The 17,656-nt window shown below is 45.5% G+C and overlaps 1 protein-coding gene across 4 annotated transcripts in view; it reads right to left on the reverse strand.

Annotated features, from left to right (window-relative positions):
* Window positions 1-17,656, reverse strand: part of LOC118399705 (plexin-A1-like) — a 365,392-nt gene that overhangs the window by 159,018 nt on the left and 188,718 nt on the right. For all 4 annotated transcript variants that reach the window (XM_052473927.1, XM_052473928.1, XM_052473929.1 and 1 more), the window contains exons 5-8: window positions 12,051-12,151; window positions 4,413-4,536; window positions 2,797-2,950; window positions 2,006-2,105 (exon numbers count right to left, since the gene is read on the reverse strand). In XM_052473927.1, the coding sequence (XP_052329887.1) occupies window positions 2,006-2,105; window positions 2,797-2,950; window positions 4,413-4,536; window positions 12,051-12,151 (479 nt within the window). The remainder of the gene's footprint in view (window positions 1-2,005; window positions 2,106-2,796; window positions 2,951-4,412; window positions 4,537-12,050; window positions 12,152-17,656) is intronic.

Consider the following 17,656-nt stretch of genomic DNA (forward strand, 5'->3'; position numbering starts at 1 on the left):
TGATAATGATGCATTAAAAAACAATATTACATTTTACGTTACATTTTATTTTCATTAACCTATCTTAATGTTATTTTGTTGTTTGCAGGTGTACTATCCTTCTGACCCTATGCAGCCAGGTCCCATCTACTTTTTAACTCCTCGCAACTGCAGTGGCCAAAACAAGAAAACCTTTGTGCTTTGGTATTGTGTCTGGCAAGACCATGCACAAGCTCCACCACAGTCTGCACCTTCACTTCCTGATCATAGGCCACATCAAGTTTGCCCCTGACTGGTGCTCCGGCCTCATCAAGCAGCACTACAGAAAGACCAGAGTGAACACTTTGTCTGAGATTGCTGGTGTTGTGAAGGACAGCACTGTGACGGGTCAACATCCCACAGCTGGTTGAATTGGAGGACGGTACGGTGCTGGTGGAAAAAGCTATGGCTGGCAACAACACCATACTTCAGGCGGCTGCCACAGTTCAAGCAGTACCAGCAGTGAATATCATTTTCATTACTTTATATGAGGTTATTCTTCTTATATAAACTTGGGAGTTGAATTGATGTTGTGCAGGATTGTAACCTCTTCAATTGATTTGGTTATTTCCTGTTTTACAGCGTCGATGCTCTGGAGCCTGGTGTTGTTGTCGCCAAGGAGCGTTTGGACTCAGTCGGGACCAGGTTTCAGCTGCTGTGGAACGCTGACACCCTTCCTCCCATAGATGGTCTGCCTGTACAAGCACCATCTGGACGAGACACAGCTAGACAAACATATGTTTTTGAGAAGATCAGGGAGTTTTGTGACGAAGAGGATATGGACATCACATGCCCTGCACCAAAGTCAAGGGCAGGACAGAAACAGGCTCTCCGAATATTGATTCCCTTGTTCATGCGTTGTTCGGACAGACCAGTCACTCATAAACACTTTGGAGGAGCAGTGAAAAAATGTCTCGTGGCCATTTTAGGGATGTGTCAATCCGCCTCTCGTTGAAAGGTGGTACAAGCCGGCTGTTCCGACCAAGATCAAATGCCGTTGAGGGTGCAGGATGGTCTGATTTGATTCGGAGTCCAGATCTATCTCACTTTGTCACGCATCCAGCGCCATCTCTTTCAATGGAATGGCTTTACCTTTCCCTGTGCTCGAGCTCCAATTTCTGTCCCATTTTCCCTTTAGTTCTACCTCTCTGTCGCACGTCTACGGGGTGTACTCTACCACCAGTAGGACCCTTTTCATCATCCACCAAAGCCTTCGAATCAGCATGTGCAACTGTGATATCATAATGCTTTGCAACGATAAGCAGATTTGCCTTCATACATTTATCTAGCGTCTCCCATGTAGGGTTTTCCACAAATGCACAAACTTAAAGTTCATGGCTTTTTTTTATTAGCCTATGTGTTTATGCAACTTTCAAATTGACAACCAATCTTATAACCCCTCAGGTGGATGTCAGTGACAGAAACTCTACCACAAAAGTGTATTTTGAACACTTAAATATCTGTGCGCAGCAGAGCTAAGACTTTATCACCTGCCATACTCATAGGAAACAAATCCTGGACGAGCCCCGATATGCAGTAGCAATGGAGTTGGGAAAGAGGTTACAAACACTAACAACGGCACAAAGCTTATGCTCGGCATGTTTTGATATGTACAGTATAACCCAGGTAATAAACATTTTAGGAGTACGTTTGGGCACCAATACCAGAGGCCGTCAATTGCGATGAATTCATTATAATGATATTATCAGCTACAGTAGGCTAGGTTATGATCATAAGGTTAAAATTACCATCTTGGATGTCTCATCATATATGGAGGGTTCGATTTTTACTCAGTGGTGGTAACGTGAGCCACCTACGTGCACAGAGGTTACAGGGGGGTGGGGATGTGTGTACAGGCTCACAGGCTTACTGCACCCTCTCAAGGGCAGTGTGACAAGAGGACCAAGGGGAAAACAGAACTGAAGGAAGAGATGGAAAAAAGCAGAGGAAACCTCAAATAAAAGAATAAACGTTGTAGAAAACTTACGACGAGTGCACGCTGCAGTTGTAGAACACAAAGTCCACGCCGGCGAACGTCTTGCCCGTCTCCTTGGACTTGAGGTAGAGCTTCACCATGCGCTTGTCTCCTACAGAGACACATGCATCGCTTAGCAACTTATGTCATGCATTGGAGACTATTGAGATAATAAGTCAGGCAGAAATATCTCCTAGAGTCACAGGGAACAGTAACTCACATTAGAGCTGATATCAATACATAATGGTGGATAGAAAATCTGCTTTAGGAATTCTCAAGTTTAAACATGTCACTTCTGGGAATCTAAATATATACGGCTCCTTCATCTCCAAGCTTTGAAGATACATCACAGGCATCAGTGGTGTCATTGTGGTGTGATTGCATTAGAACTGATAAAGATCTATAACACATGGTAATGGACCTGCTTCTCAACTCTCTTAAACATATCACATTGGAGACGATACATATAGAATCTTGATGCTTGGGGAGCAATTAGGGGGAATAACAATGGTAGTGACAGAGAAACTCAAAGCATATTGAATTATGTAAAAAAGAAGCCATGAAATGTAAAATTCTGGTCAAGGTTTTGGGAAGATGAGGAGGGAGACCGTAGGACTATAATGACAGGCTGGAATGGAATGATTGGAATGGTATCAAACACATGAAGGCTGTTCCGTTTATTTCATTCCAGCCACTACTCCATTAACCAGCAGAGACAAGCAGCCAGGTCGCAGTTGTAAATGAGAAGTTGTTCAACTGGCCTACCTTGTTGAATAAAGGGTCCGGGTGGGCGGCATTCTCACCTTTGTTTCGGGTAATGGGGATGACGTTGTGGGCCGAGGGGGACAGGCAGTAGATGAGGCTCCCCTGGATGTGCCCATCCGTCTCCACGTAACCCTCGAAGGAGCAGTTGACTCCCGCAGAGAGGTCAGGAACGTTACGCGCCTCCAGCACGAGCTGGGGACAAATCAATGGAATATAGGGAATATAGTATTAAGACAGATAATGTGGAGACATGAAATACTTGTCATAATGTCAAGGGTTTAATGGAAGGACATGTAATAAACACTATATATACAAAAGTATGTGGACAACCCTAGTGGATTCTGCTATTTCAGCCACACCCGTTACTGACAGGTGTATAAAATGGAGCACACATCCATGCAATATCCATAAACAAACATTGGCAGTAGAATGGCCTTACTGAAGAACCATAATAGAATGCCACCTTTCCAATAAGTCAGTCTGTCTAATTTTTGCCTTGCTAGAGCTGTCCCGGTCAACTACGTGGTGTTACTGTGACGTGGAAACGTCTAGGACCGGCTCAGCCACAAACTGGCGAAGTAGTACGCCACAAAAGCTCACAGAACGGAACTGCCGAGTGCTGAAGCACGTAGCGCGTCTGTCCTCGGTTGCAACACTCACTATCGAGTTCCAAACTGACTGGAAGCAACGTCAGCACAACAACTGTTAGTCGGGAGCTTCATGAACTGTGTTTCCATGGCTGAGCAGCCTCACACAAGCCAAAGATCACCATGCGCAGTGCCAAGCATCAGCTAGAGTGGTGTAAAGCTTGGTGGAGGTGGATTAATGATCTGGGGATGTTTTTCATGGTTTGGGCTAGGCCCCTTAGTTCCCTTAAGTTACATCATACAATGACATTTAGACGATTTTGTGCTTCAACTTTGTGAGTTTGGGGAAGGCCCTTTCCTTTTTCAGCATGACAATGCCCCAGTGAACAAAAAGATGTCCATACAGAAATGGTTTGTCGAGATCGGTGTTCACATACTTTTTGTCATGTAGTGTAAATCATATAATGCAGAAGATTAATGTTAAGACCTGCTGACCTAAATGGGCTAATTTCAAATATTTGTCAAAATTGCTTAAGATTGGTTGGGAATCATTGTTGGACAGCAGTATTCCAACCTTGTCTCTGAGTCAGGACTGAGACTGGACCACTCAGGAACACTCAACACCTCTTGGAAAGCCATGCTGGTGTTTCTTGGGGAGTAAAATCTGTGTAGATGTCCCGTTGTCTCAGGATTGGAGTTTTCAGAAAACTGAGGTGGGCTTTGTTCCTTTCATATTTATTTTGATCCTGACAAACTCCACAGTCTCTGCCGGTGACAAGTATCTATAACAGTATGTTGCCGTCAGAATACTTGAAAATACAAGTGTCAGGCTCGTGTGGATATCTGGAACGTAGTCCAGGAATACATTTACCGCTAATGTGAGGACTGGGGACTTTGTGGCAAGGTTAGTGTGAAGAACATGTTAATGTCTTTAATGGCACAAGCACGTAGTTAGCTACTTATTGGCATGTCACACAGTTACTGGTGTGTATTTACATAAACACACAGTTATATACAGGTACTGTATCAGTACACACATACAGAGTCAGACTCTCTTTCACACACACCTGGACATGGGACATGGTGACAGAGATGTTCTTGGGGTGAACACTGAGCTCCACACACTGACGCTGGTCTGAGGCAAACCGCTGGGGTTCATCTGCTTTCTCACATCTGTCCTTACGGGAACACCTAGAGAAGAGAAGGTCAGAAATAACACACACGCATATATATGTATATATATACACACACACACACACACACACACACACACACACACACACACATACACATATATATATACACATATACATACACAAACATACACAAACACACACCCCAAATGTATTTGGTGCATGAACATAGTGATAACAATGATCAGCAGGTAGCCTAGCGGTTAAGGTAGCCTAGCGGTTAAGGTAGCCTGGCGGTTAAGGTAGCCTGGCGGTTAAGGTAACCTAGCGGTTAAGGTAGCCTGGCGGTTAAGGTAACCTAGTGGTTAAGGTAGCCTAGCGGTTAAGAGTGTTGGGCCAGTAACCAAAAGGTCAATAAGGTCAGAAACATCCTCCATATGATCAACCATCTTCTGGAGCCATCTCCAGAAAAAAAGCACACCAACTGTCCAATTTGCACTACCAGCTATCACACCACCTCTTCATAACAAAACAAAGTCTCTGAACAGACACTGTGTGCCTCAGCGTTGCACAATAAAAGGAGAGGAAAATGCAAAGTGCCTTATCTTAGCCTTGGTATACCAACCTTCCTACTCAGCAGAATACTGTCTCTCAACCTCTCACACACACAAACGTGTACGCACACACATGTACGCACACACACACACACACACACACACACACACACACACACACACACACACACACACACACACACACACACAAACAAACAAAGAGAAGTCATGGTGATATTGCGTGTGGACTGCACTACTCCCTAAAGAGAGAAACCTGGAGAGTTGAACAGGCCTTCTCCCTGACCCCGTCTTGACCCCTGGAGAGTTGAACAGATTGCATGCAGCATTGTGCATATTATGAGCATGTGTGTGTGTGTGTGCCTCAGTTAATATCACTCTAGCTTTTTCTTTTCTTTTTTTTCTTGGATTGCTCTTCTACTGCACGGCTGACGAACGAGACAAATATGACTCTAATAAGCTGCTGCAGAACAAAATGCCACAGGGTGAAAACTTCTTAAATACCTGTCATTCTGAGTGGTGGGGGGTAAAAATAGATTGAGGGACGCTATCCAACGGGAAATGAGCAGAATAAACTTAGCGCTCCATTTTGGTGAGGAGCAAGGTCAAAAGCTCTGTGACTGGAGGTCGGTAACATCTAGAGTCTATCTTGATTGCGTTTACGTCGCCTTGCCTGCCTCGGCCGCGTCCTCAATAAAAATTAGAATCATGCAAACACACATACGTGTACACGTGAAAACACACACACGCCTGCCGATCAGATGAAGTGGCATGTTGCACAGGTGGAAGTTTTAATTAACAGAGTGAACAGCGAGAACTGGCTTTTTGCCAATGCTGGAGATACACAGACCCTCTCACCTCTCCACACACACCACCTCTCTCTCCACATACACACACCCCCACTCACCTCCCCATATACACCCCCTCTCACCTCCCCATATACACCCCCTCTCTCTCCACATACACACACCCCCTCTCACACACCCCCTCTCTCTCCACATACACACACCCCCACTCACCTCCCCATATACACCCCCTCTCACCTCCCCATACACACCCCCTCTCACCTCCCCATACACACCCCCTCTCTCTCCACATACACACACCCCTCTCACACACCCCCTCTCTCTCCACATACACACACCCCTCTCACCTCCCCATATACACCCCCTCTCACCTCCCCATACACACCCCCTCTCACCTCCCCATACACACCCCTCTCTCTCCACATACACACACCCCCACTCACCTCCCCATATACACCCCCTCTCACCTCCCCATACACACCCCCTCTCTCTCCACATACACACCCCCCCTCTCACCTCCCCATATACACCCCCTCTCACCTCCCCATACACACCCCCTCTCACCTCCCCATACACACCCCCTCTCTCTCCACATACACACACCCCCTCTCACCTCCCCATATACACCCCCTCTCACCTCCCCATACACACCCCCTCTCTCTCCACATACACACACCCCTCTCACCTCCCCATATACACCCCCTCTCACCTCCCCCATACACACCCCCTCTCACCTCCCCACACACACCCCCTCTCACCTCCCCCACACACCCCCTCTCACCTCCCCACACACACCCCTCTCTCTCCACATACACACACCCCCTCTCACCTCCCCACACACACACCCTCTCTCTCCACATACACACACCCCTTCTCACCTCCCCATATACACCCCTCTCACCTCCCCATACACACCCCCTCTCTCTCCACATACACACCCCCTCTCACCTCCCCCGCACACCCCCTCTCTCTCCACATACACACCCCCTCTCACCTCCCCATACACACCCCCTCTCACCTCCCCCACACCCCCTCTCACCTCCCCATACACACCCCCTCTCACCTCCCCATACACACCCCCTCTCACCTCCCCACACACACACCCTCTCTCACCTCCCCAGACACACACCCTCTCTCTCCCCATACACACACCCCCTCTCACCTCCCCATATACACACCCCCTCCCCACACACACCACCTCTCACCTCCCCCCACACCCCCCTCCTCACACTCCCCCTCTCACCTCCCCACGCACACCCCCGCTCACCTCCCCATGCACACCCTCTCACCTCCCCACACACACACCCTCTCACCTCCCCATACACACCCCGTCTCACTGCCAAATACACACCCCGTCTCACTGCCCCATACACATACACCCTCTCACCTCCCCATACACACCCCGTCTCACTGCCCAATACACACCCCGTCTCACTGCCCCATACACACACCCCGTCTCACTGCCCCATACACACACACCCCCGCTCACCTCCCCACACACACCCCCGCTCACCTCCCCACACACCCCCGCTCACCTCCCCACACACACCCCCGCTCACCTCCCCACACACACCCCCGCTCACCTCCCCACGCACACCCCAGCTCACCTCCCCATGCACACACACCCTCTCACCTCCCCACGCACCCCCCGCTCACTTCCCCATTCACACACACCCTCTCACCTCCCCACACTCACCCCTCTCACTCTCCCCCTCTCACCTCCCCACGCACACCCCCGCTCACCTCCCCATGCACACACACCCTCTCACCTCCCCATGCACACACACTCGCTCACCTCCCCATGCACACACACTCTCACACTTCCCATACACACCCTGTCTCACTGCCCAATACACACCCCGTCTCACTGCCCCATACACACACACCCTCGAGTCATGTTAGCCAGCAGGAGAGAGAAACACACTGTGTCACCAAGTGTATCCTATAAAGCATTGTGTCTGGTGATAAGTCACACTGCGCCAGACACACGTCTGGTGAGAAGTCACACATTGACTATGCCTACTGTACAGCGCCTAACACACTGACTAGCAAGATAACACACTCTCTGCTGTAGCGCAACACACAGAGGAAAAATAACACTCCTACATATGCGGAGTGTCAACAAGGACACCTGGCATGCTCTGCACTGCCATCTGCTACTAGTAACTCTATTCATGAATCTTAATCTTAAGATCTTCTAAAAGATACAAGGCAGTATCAACATTGATTTTCATGTGACGGCAAATAGCTAAGGCTTCCAATTCAGAGGATAGCGTCCAAATACTCACCAGTAGCCTCCTTTCCTCATCAGTGTTGCCCACAAAACCTCTCATCTGTGAGAGCGTGACAGGTTAAAGTAAATGGAGACCTACCTAAAGATGTGTTTTGCACTTTATCCAATTCACATCAGAGCAGATAAAAGAAAGGAGACAGGGGCTCTGTAAGACTATCAGAACAGAGAAGCTATGTCTGGTAAGACGAGGAGTAGGAATGTGTCTGTTTGTCAATAATAGCTGACGTGTCTAATATTAAAGAAGCCTCAAGGTATTGCTCGTCTGAGGTAGAGTACCTAGCTGTAGACCACACTATCTACCAAGAGAGTTCTCATCTATATTATTCGTAGCAGTCTATTTACCACCACAAACCTATACTGGCACTAAGACCGCAATCAACCAACTCTATAAGGCCATAAGCAAACAAGAAAATGCTCATCCAGAAGTGGCGCTACTAGTAGCCTGGGATTTTAATACAGGCAAACATAAATCCATTTTACCTCATTACTACCAGCATGTCATGTGCATCCAGAGAAAAAAACAACTTTAGACCACCTTTACTCCACACACAGAGATACATAGAAAGCTCTACAAACGGCGTTCATTTGGCAAAAATGACCATAATTCTATCCTCCTGATCCTTGTTAACCTGTTAAGTCGACCCTCTACTTTTTCGAACATTCTGTTAAAAATCGCGCAACATTTCAGCGCCCTGCTACTCAGGCCAGGAATATAGTATATGCATATGATTAGTATGTGTGGATAGAAAACACTCAGACGTTTATAAAACTGGTTAAATCACGGCTGTGACTATAACAGAACATGCGTTTCATCGAAAAGTGCAGGAAAATCTGATCACTGAAAATGGAAATAAATATTATTGCGCTACTTCCAGGAATTGTTCAAAGTGAACCGAATTAAATGAGGCCGAGGTTGCAGTGCCTACAGCTTCCGCACGTTGTCTAGAGTCTTGTCATTTGATTCAGCTTTGATTCTTGGTCAAACCGAATCAAGGGAACCGATTCCCTCCGGTCTCCGACCGGATGTTTTGGTCGAACTCTCTCCAGACATTTTTTAGAGACGGACACCTATAGAATTGACATCGCCTCCTGATGAATTTTATCGCTTATTAACGTGTACTAATACCTAAAGTTGCATTACAAAAGTATTTCGAAGTGTTTTGTGAAAGTTTATCGTCGACTTTTTGAATTTTAAAAAATGACGTTACGTTATGAAACGCTATTTTTTTCCGTTTATCACACAGTCTTCATAAAAAAAGACCCAATAGTGATTATGGGACATCTAGGAGTGCCAACAAAGAAGATGGTCAAAGGTAATGAATGTTTTATATTTTATTTGTGCGGTTTGTGTAGCGACGACTATGCTAATTATTTTGTTTACGTCCCCTGCGGGTCTTTTGGGGTGTTACATGCTATCAGATAATAGCTTCTCATGCTTTCGCCGAAAAGCATTTTAAAAATCTGACTTGTTGCCTGGATTCACAACGAGTGTAGCTTTAATTCAATACCCTGCATGTGTATTTTAATGAACGTTTGAGTTTTAACTAATACTATTAGCATTTAGCGTAGCGCATTTGCATTTCCAGAGCTCTAGATGGGACGCCTGCGTGCCAGGTAGGAGCAAGAGGTTAACAAGCAAAAACTAAAGCAGGAAGTACCAGTGACTCGCTCAATAAGGAAGTGGTCAGATGACGCAGACGCTACGCTACAAACTGGAATATGTTCCGGGATTCATCCAATGGCATTGAGGAGTATACCACCTCAATCCTCGGCTTCATCAATAAATGCATCGAGGATGTCATCCCACGGTGACTGTTCATAGATATCCCAACCAGAAGCCATGGATAACAGGCAACATACGCATCTAGCTAAAGGCTAGAGCTGTCGCTTTCAAGGAGTGGGACACTAATCCGGATGCTGATAAGAAATCCCGCTATGCCCTCAGACGAACTATCAAAACAAGCAAAGCGTCAATACAGGATTAAGATTGAATCCTACTACACCAGCTTTGACGCTCGTCGGATGTGGCAGGGCTTGAAAACTATTACAGACTAAAAAGGGAAACCCAGACGCGAGCTGACAGTGACGTGAGCCTACCAAACGAGCTGAATGCAAGAAACACTGAAGCATGCACGACAGCACCAGCTGTTCTGGATGACTGTGTGATAATGCTCTCTGTAGCCGATGTGAGCAAGACCTTTAAACAGGTCAACATTCACAAATCCGCAGGGCCAGATGGATTACCAGGATGTGTATTCAAAGCATACGCGGACCAACTGGCAAGTGTCTTCACTGACATTTTCAACCTCTCCCTGACTGAGTCTGTAACACACGCATGTTTCAAGCAGACCACCATTTTCCCTGTGCCAAAGGAAGCGAAGGTAACCTGCCTAAATTAATACCGCCCGTAGCACTCACGTCGGTAGCCATGAAGTGTTTTGAAAGGCTGGTCATGGCTCACATCAACAGCATCCTCCCGGATACTCTAGACCCAATCCAATTCACATACCTCGCCAACAGATCCACAGATGACGCAATCTCAATCGCACTCCACACGGCCCTTTCCCACCTGGACAAAAGGAACCCCTATGTGAGAATGCTGTTCATTGACTACAGCTCAGCGTTCAACACTGTACACTAAACACCTCCCTCTGCAACTAGATCCTGGACTTCCTGACGGGCCGCCCCCAAGTGGTAAGGGTAGGCAACTACATGTCCGCCACTCTTATCCTCAACACTGGGGCACCTCAGGGGTGTGTATTTAGTCTCTCCCTGTACTCCCTGTTCACCCACGACAGTGTGGCCAAACACGACTCCAACACCATCATTAAGTTTGCTGATGACAACAGTGGTAGGCCTGATCACCGACAACGATGAGACAGCCTATAGGGAGGTGGTCAGAGAACTGCCAGGACAACAACCACTCCCTCAATGTGAGCAAGACAAAGGAGCTGATCGTGGACTACAGGAAAAGGCGGGCCAAACAGGCCCCCATTAACATTGACGTGGCAGTAGTGGAGTGTGTCGAGAGAGTCAGGTTTCTTGGTGTCCACATTACCAACAAACTATCATGGTCCAAACACACCAAGACAGTCGTGTAGAGAGCACAACAACACCTTTTCCCCCTCAGGAGACTGTAAAGATTTGGCATGGGTCCCCAGATCCTCAAAAGGTTCTACAGCTGCACCATTGAGAGCATCCTGACAGGTTTCATCACCGCCTGGTACGGTAACTGCTAGGCATCTGACCGTAAGGAGCTACAGAGGGTAGTGCGTAAGGCCCAGTACATCACTGGAGCCAAGCTTCCTGCCATCCAGAACCAATATAATAGGCTGTGTCAGAGGAAAGCCCCCCAAAAATTGTCAGACTCCAGTCACCCAAGTCAGAGACTGTTTTCTCTGCTACCGCACAGCAAACGGTCCTGGAGCGCCAAGACTTGGACCAAAAGGCATCTTAATAGCTTCTACCCTCATAAAACTGCTGAACAATTAATGAAATGGCAACCTGGACTATTTACATTGATACCCCCCATTTGTTTTGCACAATGCTGCTACACGCTGATTATTATCTACGCATAGTCACTTCACCCCTACCTTGATGTACAAATTATCTCGACTAACCTGTACCCACTGCACGTTGACTCAGTACCCCATGTATATAGCCTCGTTATTTTATTGTGTTACTTTTTACTTTAGATTATTTGGCAAATATTTTCTTAACTCTTCTTGAACTGCACTGTTGGTTAAGGTCTTGTAAGTAAGCATTTCAGCATGTAAGGTCTACACTTGTATTTGGCGCAAGTGACAAAGTTTGTTTTGATCATGAATGACAGTATAGCATGAACAAAGAGTAGCTATATATGAGTGAGTGAGTAGACCGAGTGTAGAATATGTGTACTTACATGTTGTGGAGGACACACCAGCCACAGTGGGGGTCTTTGGAGCCCAGGCACTGGCCACAGGTGGTGTACTGCTCACAGCTCTCTACTGGTACCCTGCTCACCTAGAGAGAGAAGTGGGGGGAGGGGGAGATAGATGGAAAGGAGAGAGAGAACGATGTTAGCCTTTCTAATCATATTAAAGCAATGCAGTGCACACGACACAGAAATGTATGCACAAATATGGACTGAAAACTAAATTACATTTCAAAGTGTCAGAGGCTGGAAGTGTGTGCTTGTGTCTGTTCTTTCTTTCTACTTTAGTGTGTTGATGAAGCAGCGTGTGTCTTTGAGTGTCGTTCATGTCTAGCGGTGTGTGTGACAGCCACCAACGGTGCGTACACCAGTTTAGGGAGCAGGCACGCAATGCACGCTGGGCCAGCTGACAGGTGGCAACTGCTTTGGATTGACAGGTGACCTCCAAAACCCAACTGGTGTTGGAGAAGACGGACGGACTCACAGTGTGATAGTGTGTGTAACTTATTCAATGCGATTAGAGAGGCAAAATCGTAGTGATGACCTACAGATGTTTCCATGATCCACAGGATGTTTGTAAGTTAAACCTCTACACCAGAATAGGGTGCTGACAAATTAGGGTGCTTTTGCTTGTGAGTGTTTGTGTTGGGGTTAACATAGCACACTTATTAGCCAGTGAGGCCTTCTCTCCACTGTTCTTCCCATGTGTGTATATATCAGTGTGTGTGTGTGTGTGTGTGTGTGTGTGTGTGTGTGTGTGTGTGTGTGTGTGTGTGTGTGTGTGTGTGTGTGTGTGTGTGTGTGTGTGTGTGTGTGTGTGTGTGTGTGTGTGTGTGTGTGTATATATGATAAGGTGGGTAAGTATTATATTTCTACTGCAGGCTACCTTTGAATTACGTGTTGGGAAAGAGATCCCTCGAAAACGGTAAGTAAGACCACTAAACTACTTCCCCTGGGGGCCATCATTATAGCTAGCAGAGTGAGAGAAACACACACAGGCATGGAGACCCACCTAAGCTCTCTCTCTCCCACTCCCTCTCTCACCATGGCTAATCCACACACGACAAGGGAGACAAGCTGGAGGTGAGCCATGTGGAGGCTTACTTTACAAGAAGAGAGGAGGAGGAGGGGTGGAGGAAAGGGAGGAACCAAGGAACGAGGAGAGGGAAAACATGGCAGTGGGACTTCATAAGGCTGATGGGTAAAGAGATGGGCCGGGTCAAGTTTGTGTTAGGAGACTGTCCTGGGGTGTGTGTAAAATGGATTTAAATGGATTTGGCAAAGGTGTATGTAAACGTCCGACTTCAACTGTATCTATACACCTTTGACAAATACATTTAAATTCAATTTTACACACACCCCAGGACAGTCTCCTAACTCACAAACTTGACCCGGCCCATTTCCTCTCTTTTTCTCTCCTCTCTTCTGCAGTCCCTCCTGCAGCAAAGCACCCCCACAACATGATGCTGCCACCCCGTGCTTCAAGGTTGGGATGGTGTTCTTCGGCTTGCAAGCCTCCCCCTTTTCCCTCCAAACATAACGATGGTCATTATGCCCAAACAGTTCTATTTTTTTTTCATCAGACCAGAGGACATTTCTCCATTTGCAGTTGCAGACCATAGTCTGGCTTTTTATGGAACTATCAGAGCAGTGGCTTCTTCCTTGGTGAGTGGCCTTTCAGGTGACGTTGCTATTTGACTCGTTTTACTGTGGATATAGATAATTTTGTACCTGTTTCCTCCAGCATCTTTACAAGGTCCTTTGCTGTTGTTCTGGGATTGATTTGCACTTTTCGCCCCAAAGTACATTCATCTCTAGGAAACAGAATGTGTCTCCTTCGTGAGCGGTATGACGGCTGCGTGGTCCCATGGTGTTTACACTTGCGTACAATTGTTTGTACAGATGAATGTGGTACCTTCAGGTGTTTGGAAATTGCTCCCAAGAATGAACAAGACTTGTGGAGGTCTACAACTTTTTTTATGAGGTCTTGCCTGATTACTTTTGATTTTCCCATGATGTCAAGCAAAGAAGCACTGAGTTTGAAGGTAGGCCTTGAATTACATCCACAGGTACACCTCCAATGGACCCAAATTATGTCAATTAGCCTATCAGAAGCTTCTAAAGCCATAACATAATTTTCTGGAATTTTCCAAGCTGTTAAGGCACAGTCAATTTAGTGTATGTAAAAACTTCTGACTCACTGGAATTAAAAAAAAATCTGCCTGTAAACAATTGTTGGAAAAATGACTTGTGTCATGCACGAAGTAGATGTCCTAACCGACTTGCCAAAAATATAGTTTGTTAAAAATAAATTTGTGGAGTGGTTGAAAAACGAGTTTTAAAACGAGTTTTATTGACTCCAATCTAAGTGTATGCAAACTTCCGACTTCAACTGTATATATATATATATATATATATATATATATATATAAATAAAATAAACACACACACACACACACATACACTACCTTTCAAAACTTTGGGGTCACTTAGAAATGTCCTTGGTTTTGAAAGAAAAGCAATGTTTTGGTCCATTAAAATAACAAAATTGATCAGAAATACAGTGTAGACAATGTTAATGTTGTAAATGACTACAATAATTTTAAAAGGTTAATTGATCATTAGAAAACCCTTTTGCAATTTTGATAGCACAGCTGAAAACTGTTGTGCTGATAAAATAAGCAATAAAAAAGGCTTTCTTTAAACTAGTTGAGTATCTGGAGCACTAGCATTTGTGGGTTCGATTACAGGCTCCAAAAAGCCAGAAACAAAGCACTTTCTTCTATTCTTGTTCTGAGAAATGAAGGCTATTCGTTGGGAGAAATTGTCAAGAAACAGAAGATCTCGTACAACGCTGTGTACTCCCTTCACAGAATAGCACAAACTGGCTCTAACCAGAGTAGATAGATGGGGGAAGTCCCAGTGCACAACTGAGCAAGAGGACAAGTACACCAGTCTCAACGTCAACAGTGAAGAGGTGACTAGTGGATGCTGAACAATCCTCCACCAAATTTCACAGTGGGTGCGAGACACTGTGGCTTGTAGACCTCTCTAGGTCTTGAACCCACTGTGAAATTTGGTGGAGGATCAGTGATGATCTGGGGGTGCTTCAACAAGGCTGGAATCGGGCAGATTCGTCTTTGTGAAAGACGCATGAATCAAGCCACGTACAAGGTTGTCCTGGAAGAAAACTTGCTTCCTTCTGCTCTGACAATGTTCCCCAACTCTGAGGATTGTTTTTTTCCAGCAGAACAATGCTCCATGCCACATAGCCAGGTCAATCAAGGTGTGGATGGAGGACCACCAGATCAAGACCCTGTCATGGCCAGCCCAATCTCCAGACATAAACTCCATTGAACACCTCTAGAATGTGATCAAGAGGAAGATGAATGGTCACAAGCCATCAAACAAAGCAGAGTTGCTTGAATTTTTGCGTCAGGAGTGGTATCAAGTCACCCAACATCAATGTGAAAGACTGGTGGAGAGCATGCCAAGATGCATGAAAGCTGGGATTGAAAATCAGGGTTATTCCAACAAATATTGATATCTGCACTCTTCCTAAGTTAAAATATTAGTATTGTGTTGTTTAAAAATGAATATGAACATTTTTCTTTGCATTATTCGAGGTCTTACAACACTGCATATTTTTCATTATTTTGACCAGTTGTCATTTTAAGCAAATAAATGCTCTAAATTACAATATTTGTATTTTGTTGTCAGTAGTTAATAGAATTAAAACAAAATGTTAATTTTACCCAAACACATACCCATAAATAGTAAAACCAGTGAAACGGATCATTTTGCAATGGTCTCTTCATTTTTCAAGAGCTGTATGTGTGTGTGTGATAAATCCTACCATTTCCTCTACCTCATGTTACATTGCCAAGCACTGGGAAGGGAGCAGTGCTGTCAGAAAACCCATGTCAACACACACACGCAGAAGCACACAAAAAAAGACATATGCACGCACACATACAAAAACAAACTCTCTCGCTCTCTCTCCTCCCACCCACCATCACCTGAAGGGTTAGGGTTCAATTCTAGCCTGAAGGGTTAGGGTTATAATCTAGCCTGAAGGGTTAGGGTTATAATCTAGCCTGAAGGGTTCGGGATAGGGTTATATTCTTGCATGAAGGATTAGGGTTATAATCTAGCCTGAAGGGTTAGCAATAGGGTTTTTATTTTATTTTATTTTTTATTTCACCTTTATTTAACCAGGTAGGCTAGTTGAGAACAGGTTCTCATTTGCAACTGCGACCTGGCCAAGATAAAGCATAGCAGTGTGAACAGACAACACAGAGTTACACATGGAGTAAACAATTAACAAGTCCATAACACAGTAGAAAAAAAGGGGCAGTCTATATACAATGTGTGCAAAAGGCATGAGGAGGTAGGCGAATAATTACAATTTTGCAGATTAACACTGGAGTGATAAATGATCAGATGGTCATATACAGGTAGAGATATTGGTGTGCAAAAGAGCAGAAAAGTAAATAAATAAAAACAGTATAAAAACAGTATGGGAATGAGGTAGGTGAAAATGGGTGGGCTATTTACCAATAGACTATGTACAGCTGCAGCGATCGGTTAGCTGCTCAGATAGCTGATGTTTGAAGTTGGTGAGGGAGATAAAAGTCTCCAACTTCAGCGATTTTTGCAGTTCGTCCCAGTCACAGGCAGCAGAGTACTGGAACGAAAGGCGGCCAAATGAGGTGTTGGCTTTAGGGATGATCAGTGAGATACACCTGCTGGAGCGCGTGCTACGGATGGGTGTTGCCATCATGACCAGTGAACTGAGATAAGGCGGAGCTTTACCTACCTAGGGTTAGGGATAGGGTTATATTTGAGCAAGAAGGTTTAGGGCTAGGGTTATATTTGAGCATGAAGGGTTAGGGCTAGGGTTATATTTGAGAATGAAGGGTTAGGGATAGGGTTATATTTGAGCAAGAAGGTTTAAGGGTTATATTTGAGCATGAAGGGATAGGGTTATATTTGAGCATGAAGGGTTAGGGGGATAGCATGAAGGGTTATAGGGTTATATTTGAGCATGAAGGGTTTGGGCTAGGGTTATATTTGAGCATGAAGGGTTTGGGATAGGGTTATATTTGAGCATGAAGGGTTAGGGCTAGGGTTATATTTGAGCATGAAGGGTTAGGGATAGGGTTATATTTGAGCAAGAAGGTTTAGGGCTACGGTTATATTTGAGCATGAAGGGTTAGGGCTGGGTTGTATTCTAGCATGAAGGGTTAGGGTTAAATTCTAGCATGAAGGGTTAGGGCTAAGGTTAAATTCTAGCATGAAGGGTTCGGGCTGGGTTATATTCTAGCCTGAAGGGTTAGAGCTTGGGTTATAATCTAGCATGAAGGGTTAGGGCTAGGGTTAAATTCAGGCATGAAGGGTTAGGGCTAGGGTTATAATCTAGCATGAAGGGTTAGGGCTAGGGTTAAATTCTAGCATGAAGGGTTAGGGCTGGGTTATATTCTAGCCTGAAGGGTTAGAGCTTGGGTTAAATTCTAGCATGAAGGGTTAGGGCTGAAGGGTTATATTCTAGACTGAAGGGTTAGGGCTAGGGTTATAATCTAGCATGAAGGGTT

The sequence above is a fragment of the Oncorhynchus keta genome, chromosome 21 (genome assembly GCF_023373465.1).
Source record: "Oncorhynchus keta strain PuntledgeMale-10-30-2019 chromosome 21, Oket_V2, whole genome shotgun sequence".
NCBI classification, from domain to species: domain Eukaryota; kingdom Metazoa; phylum Chordata; class Actinopteri; order Salmoniformes; family Salmonidae; genus Oncorhynchus; species Oncorhynchus keta.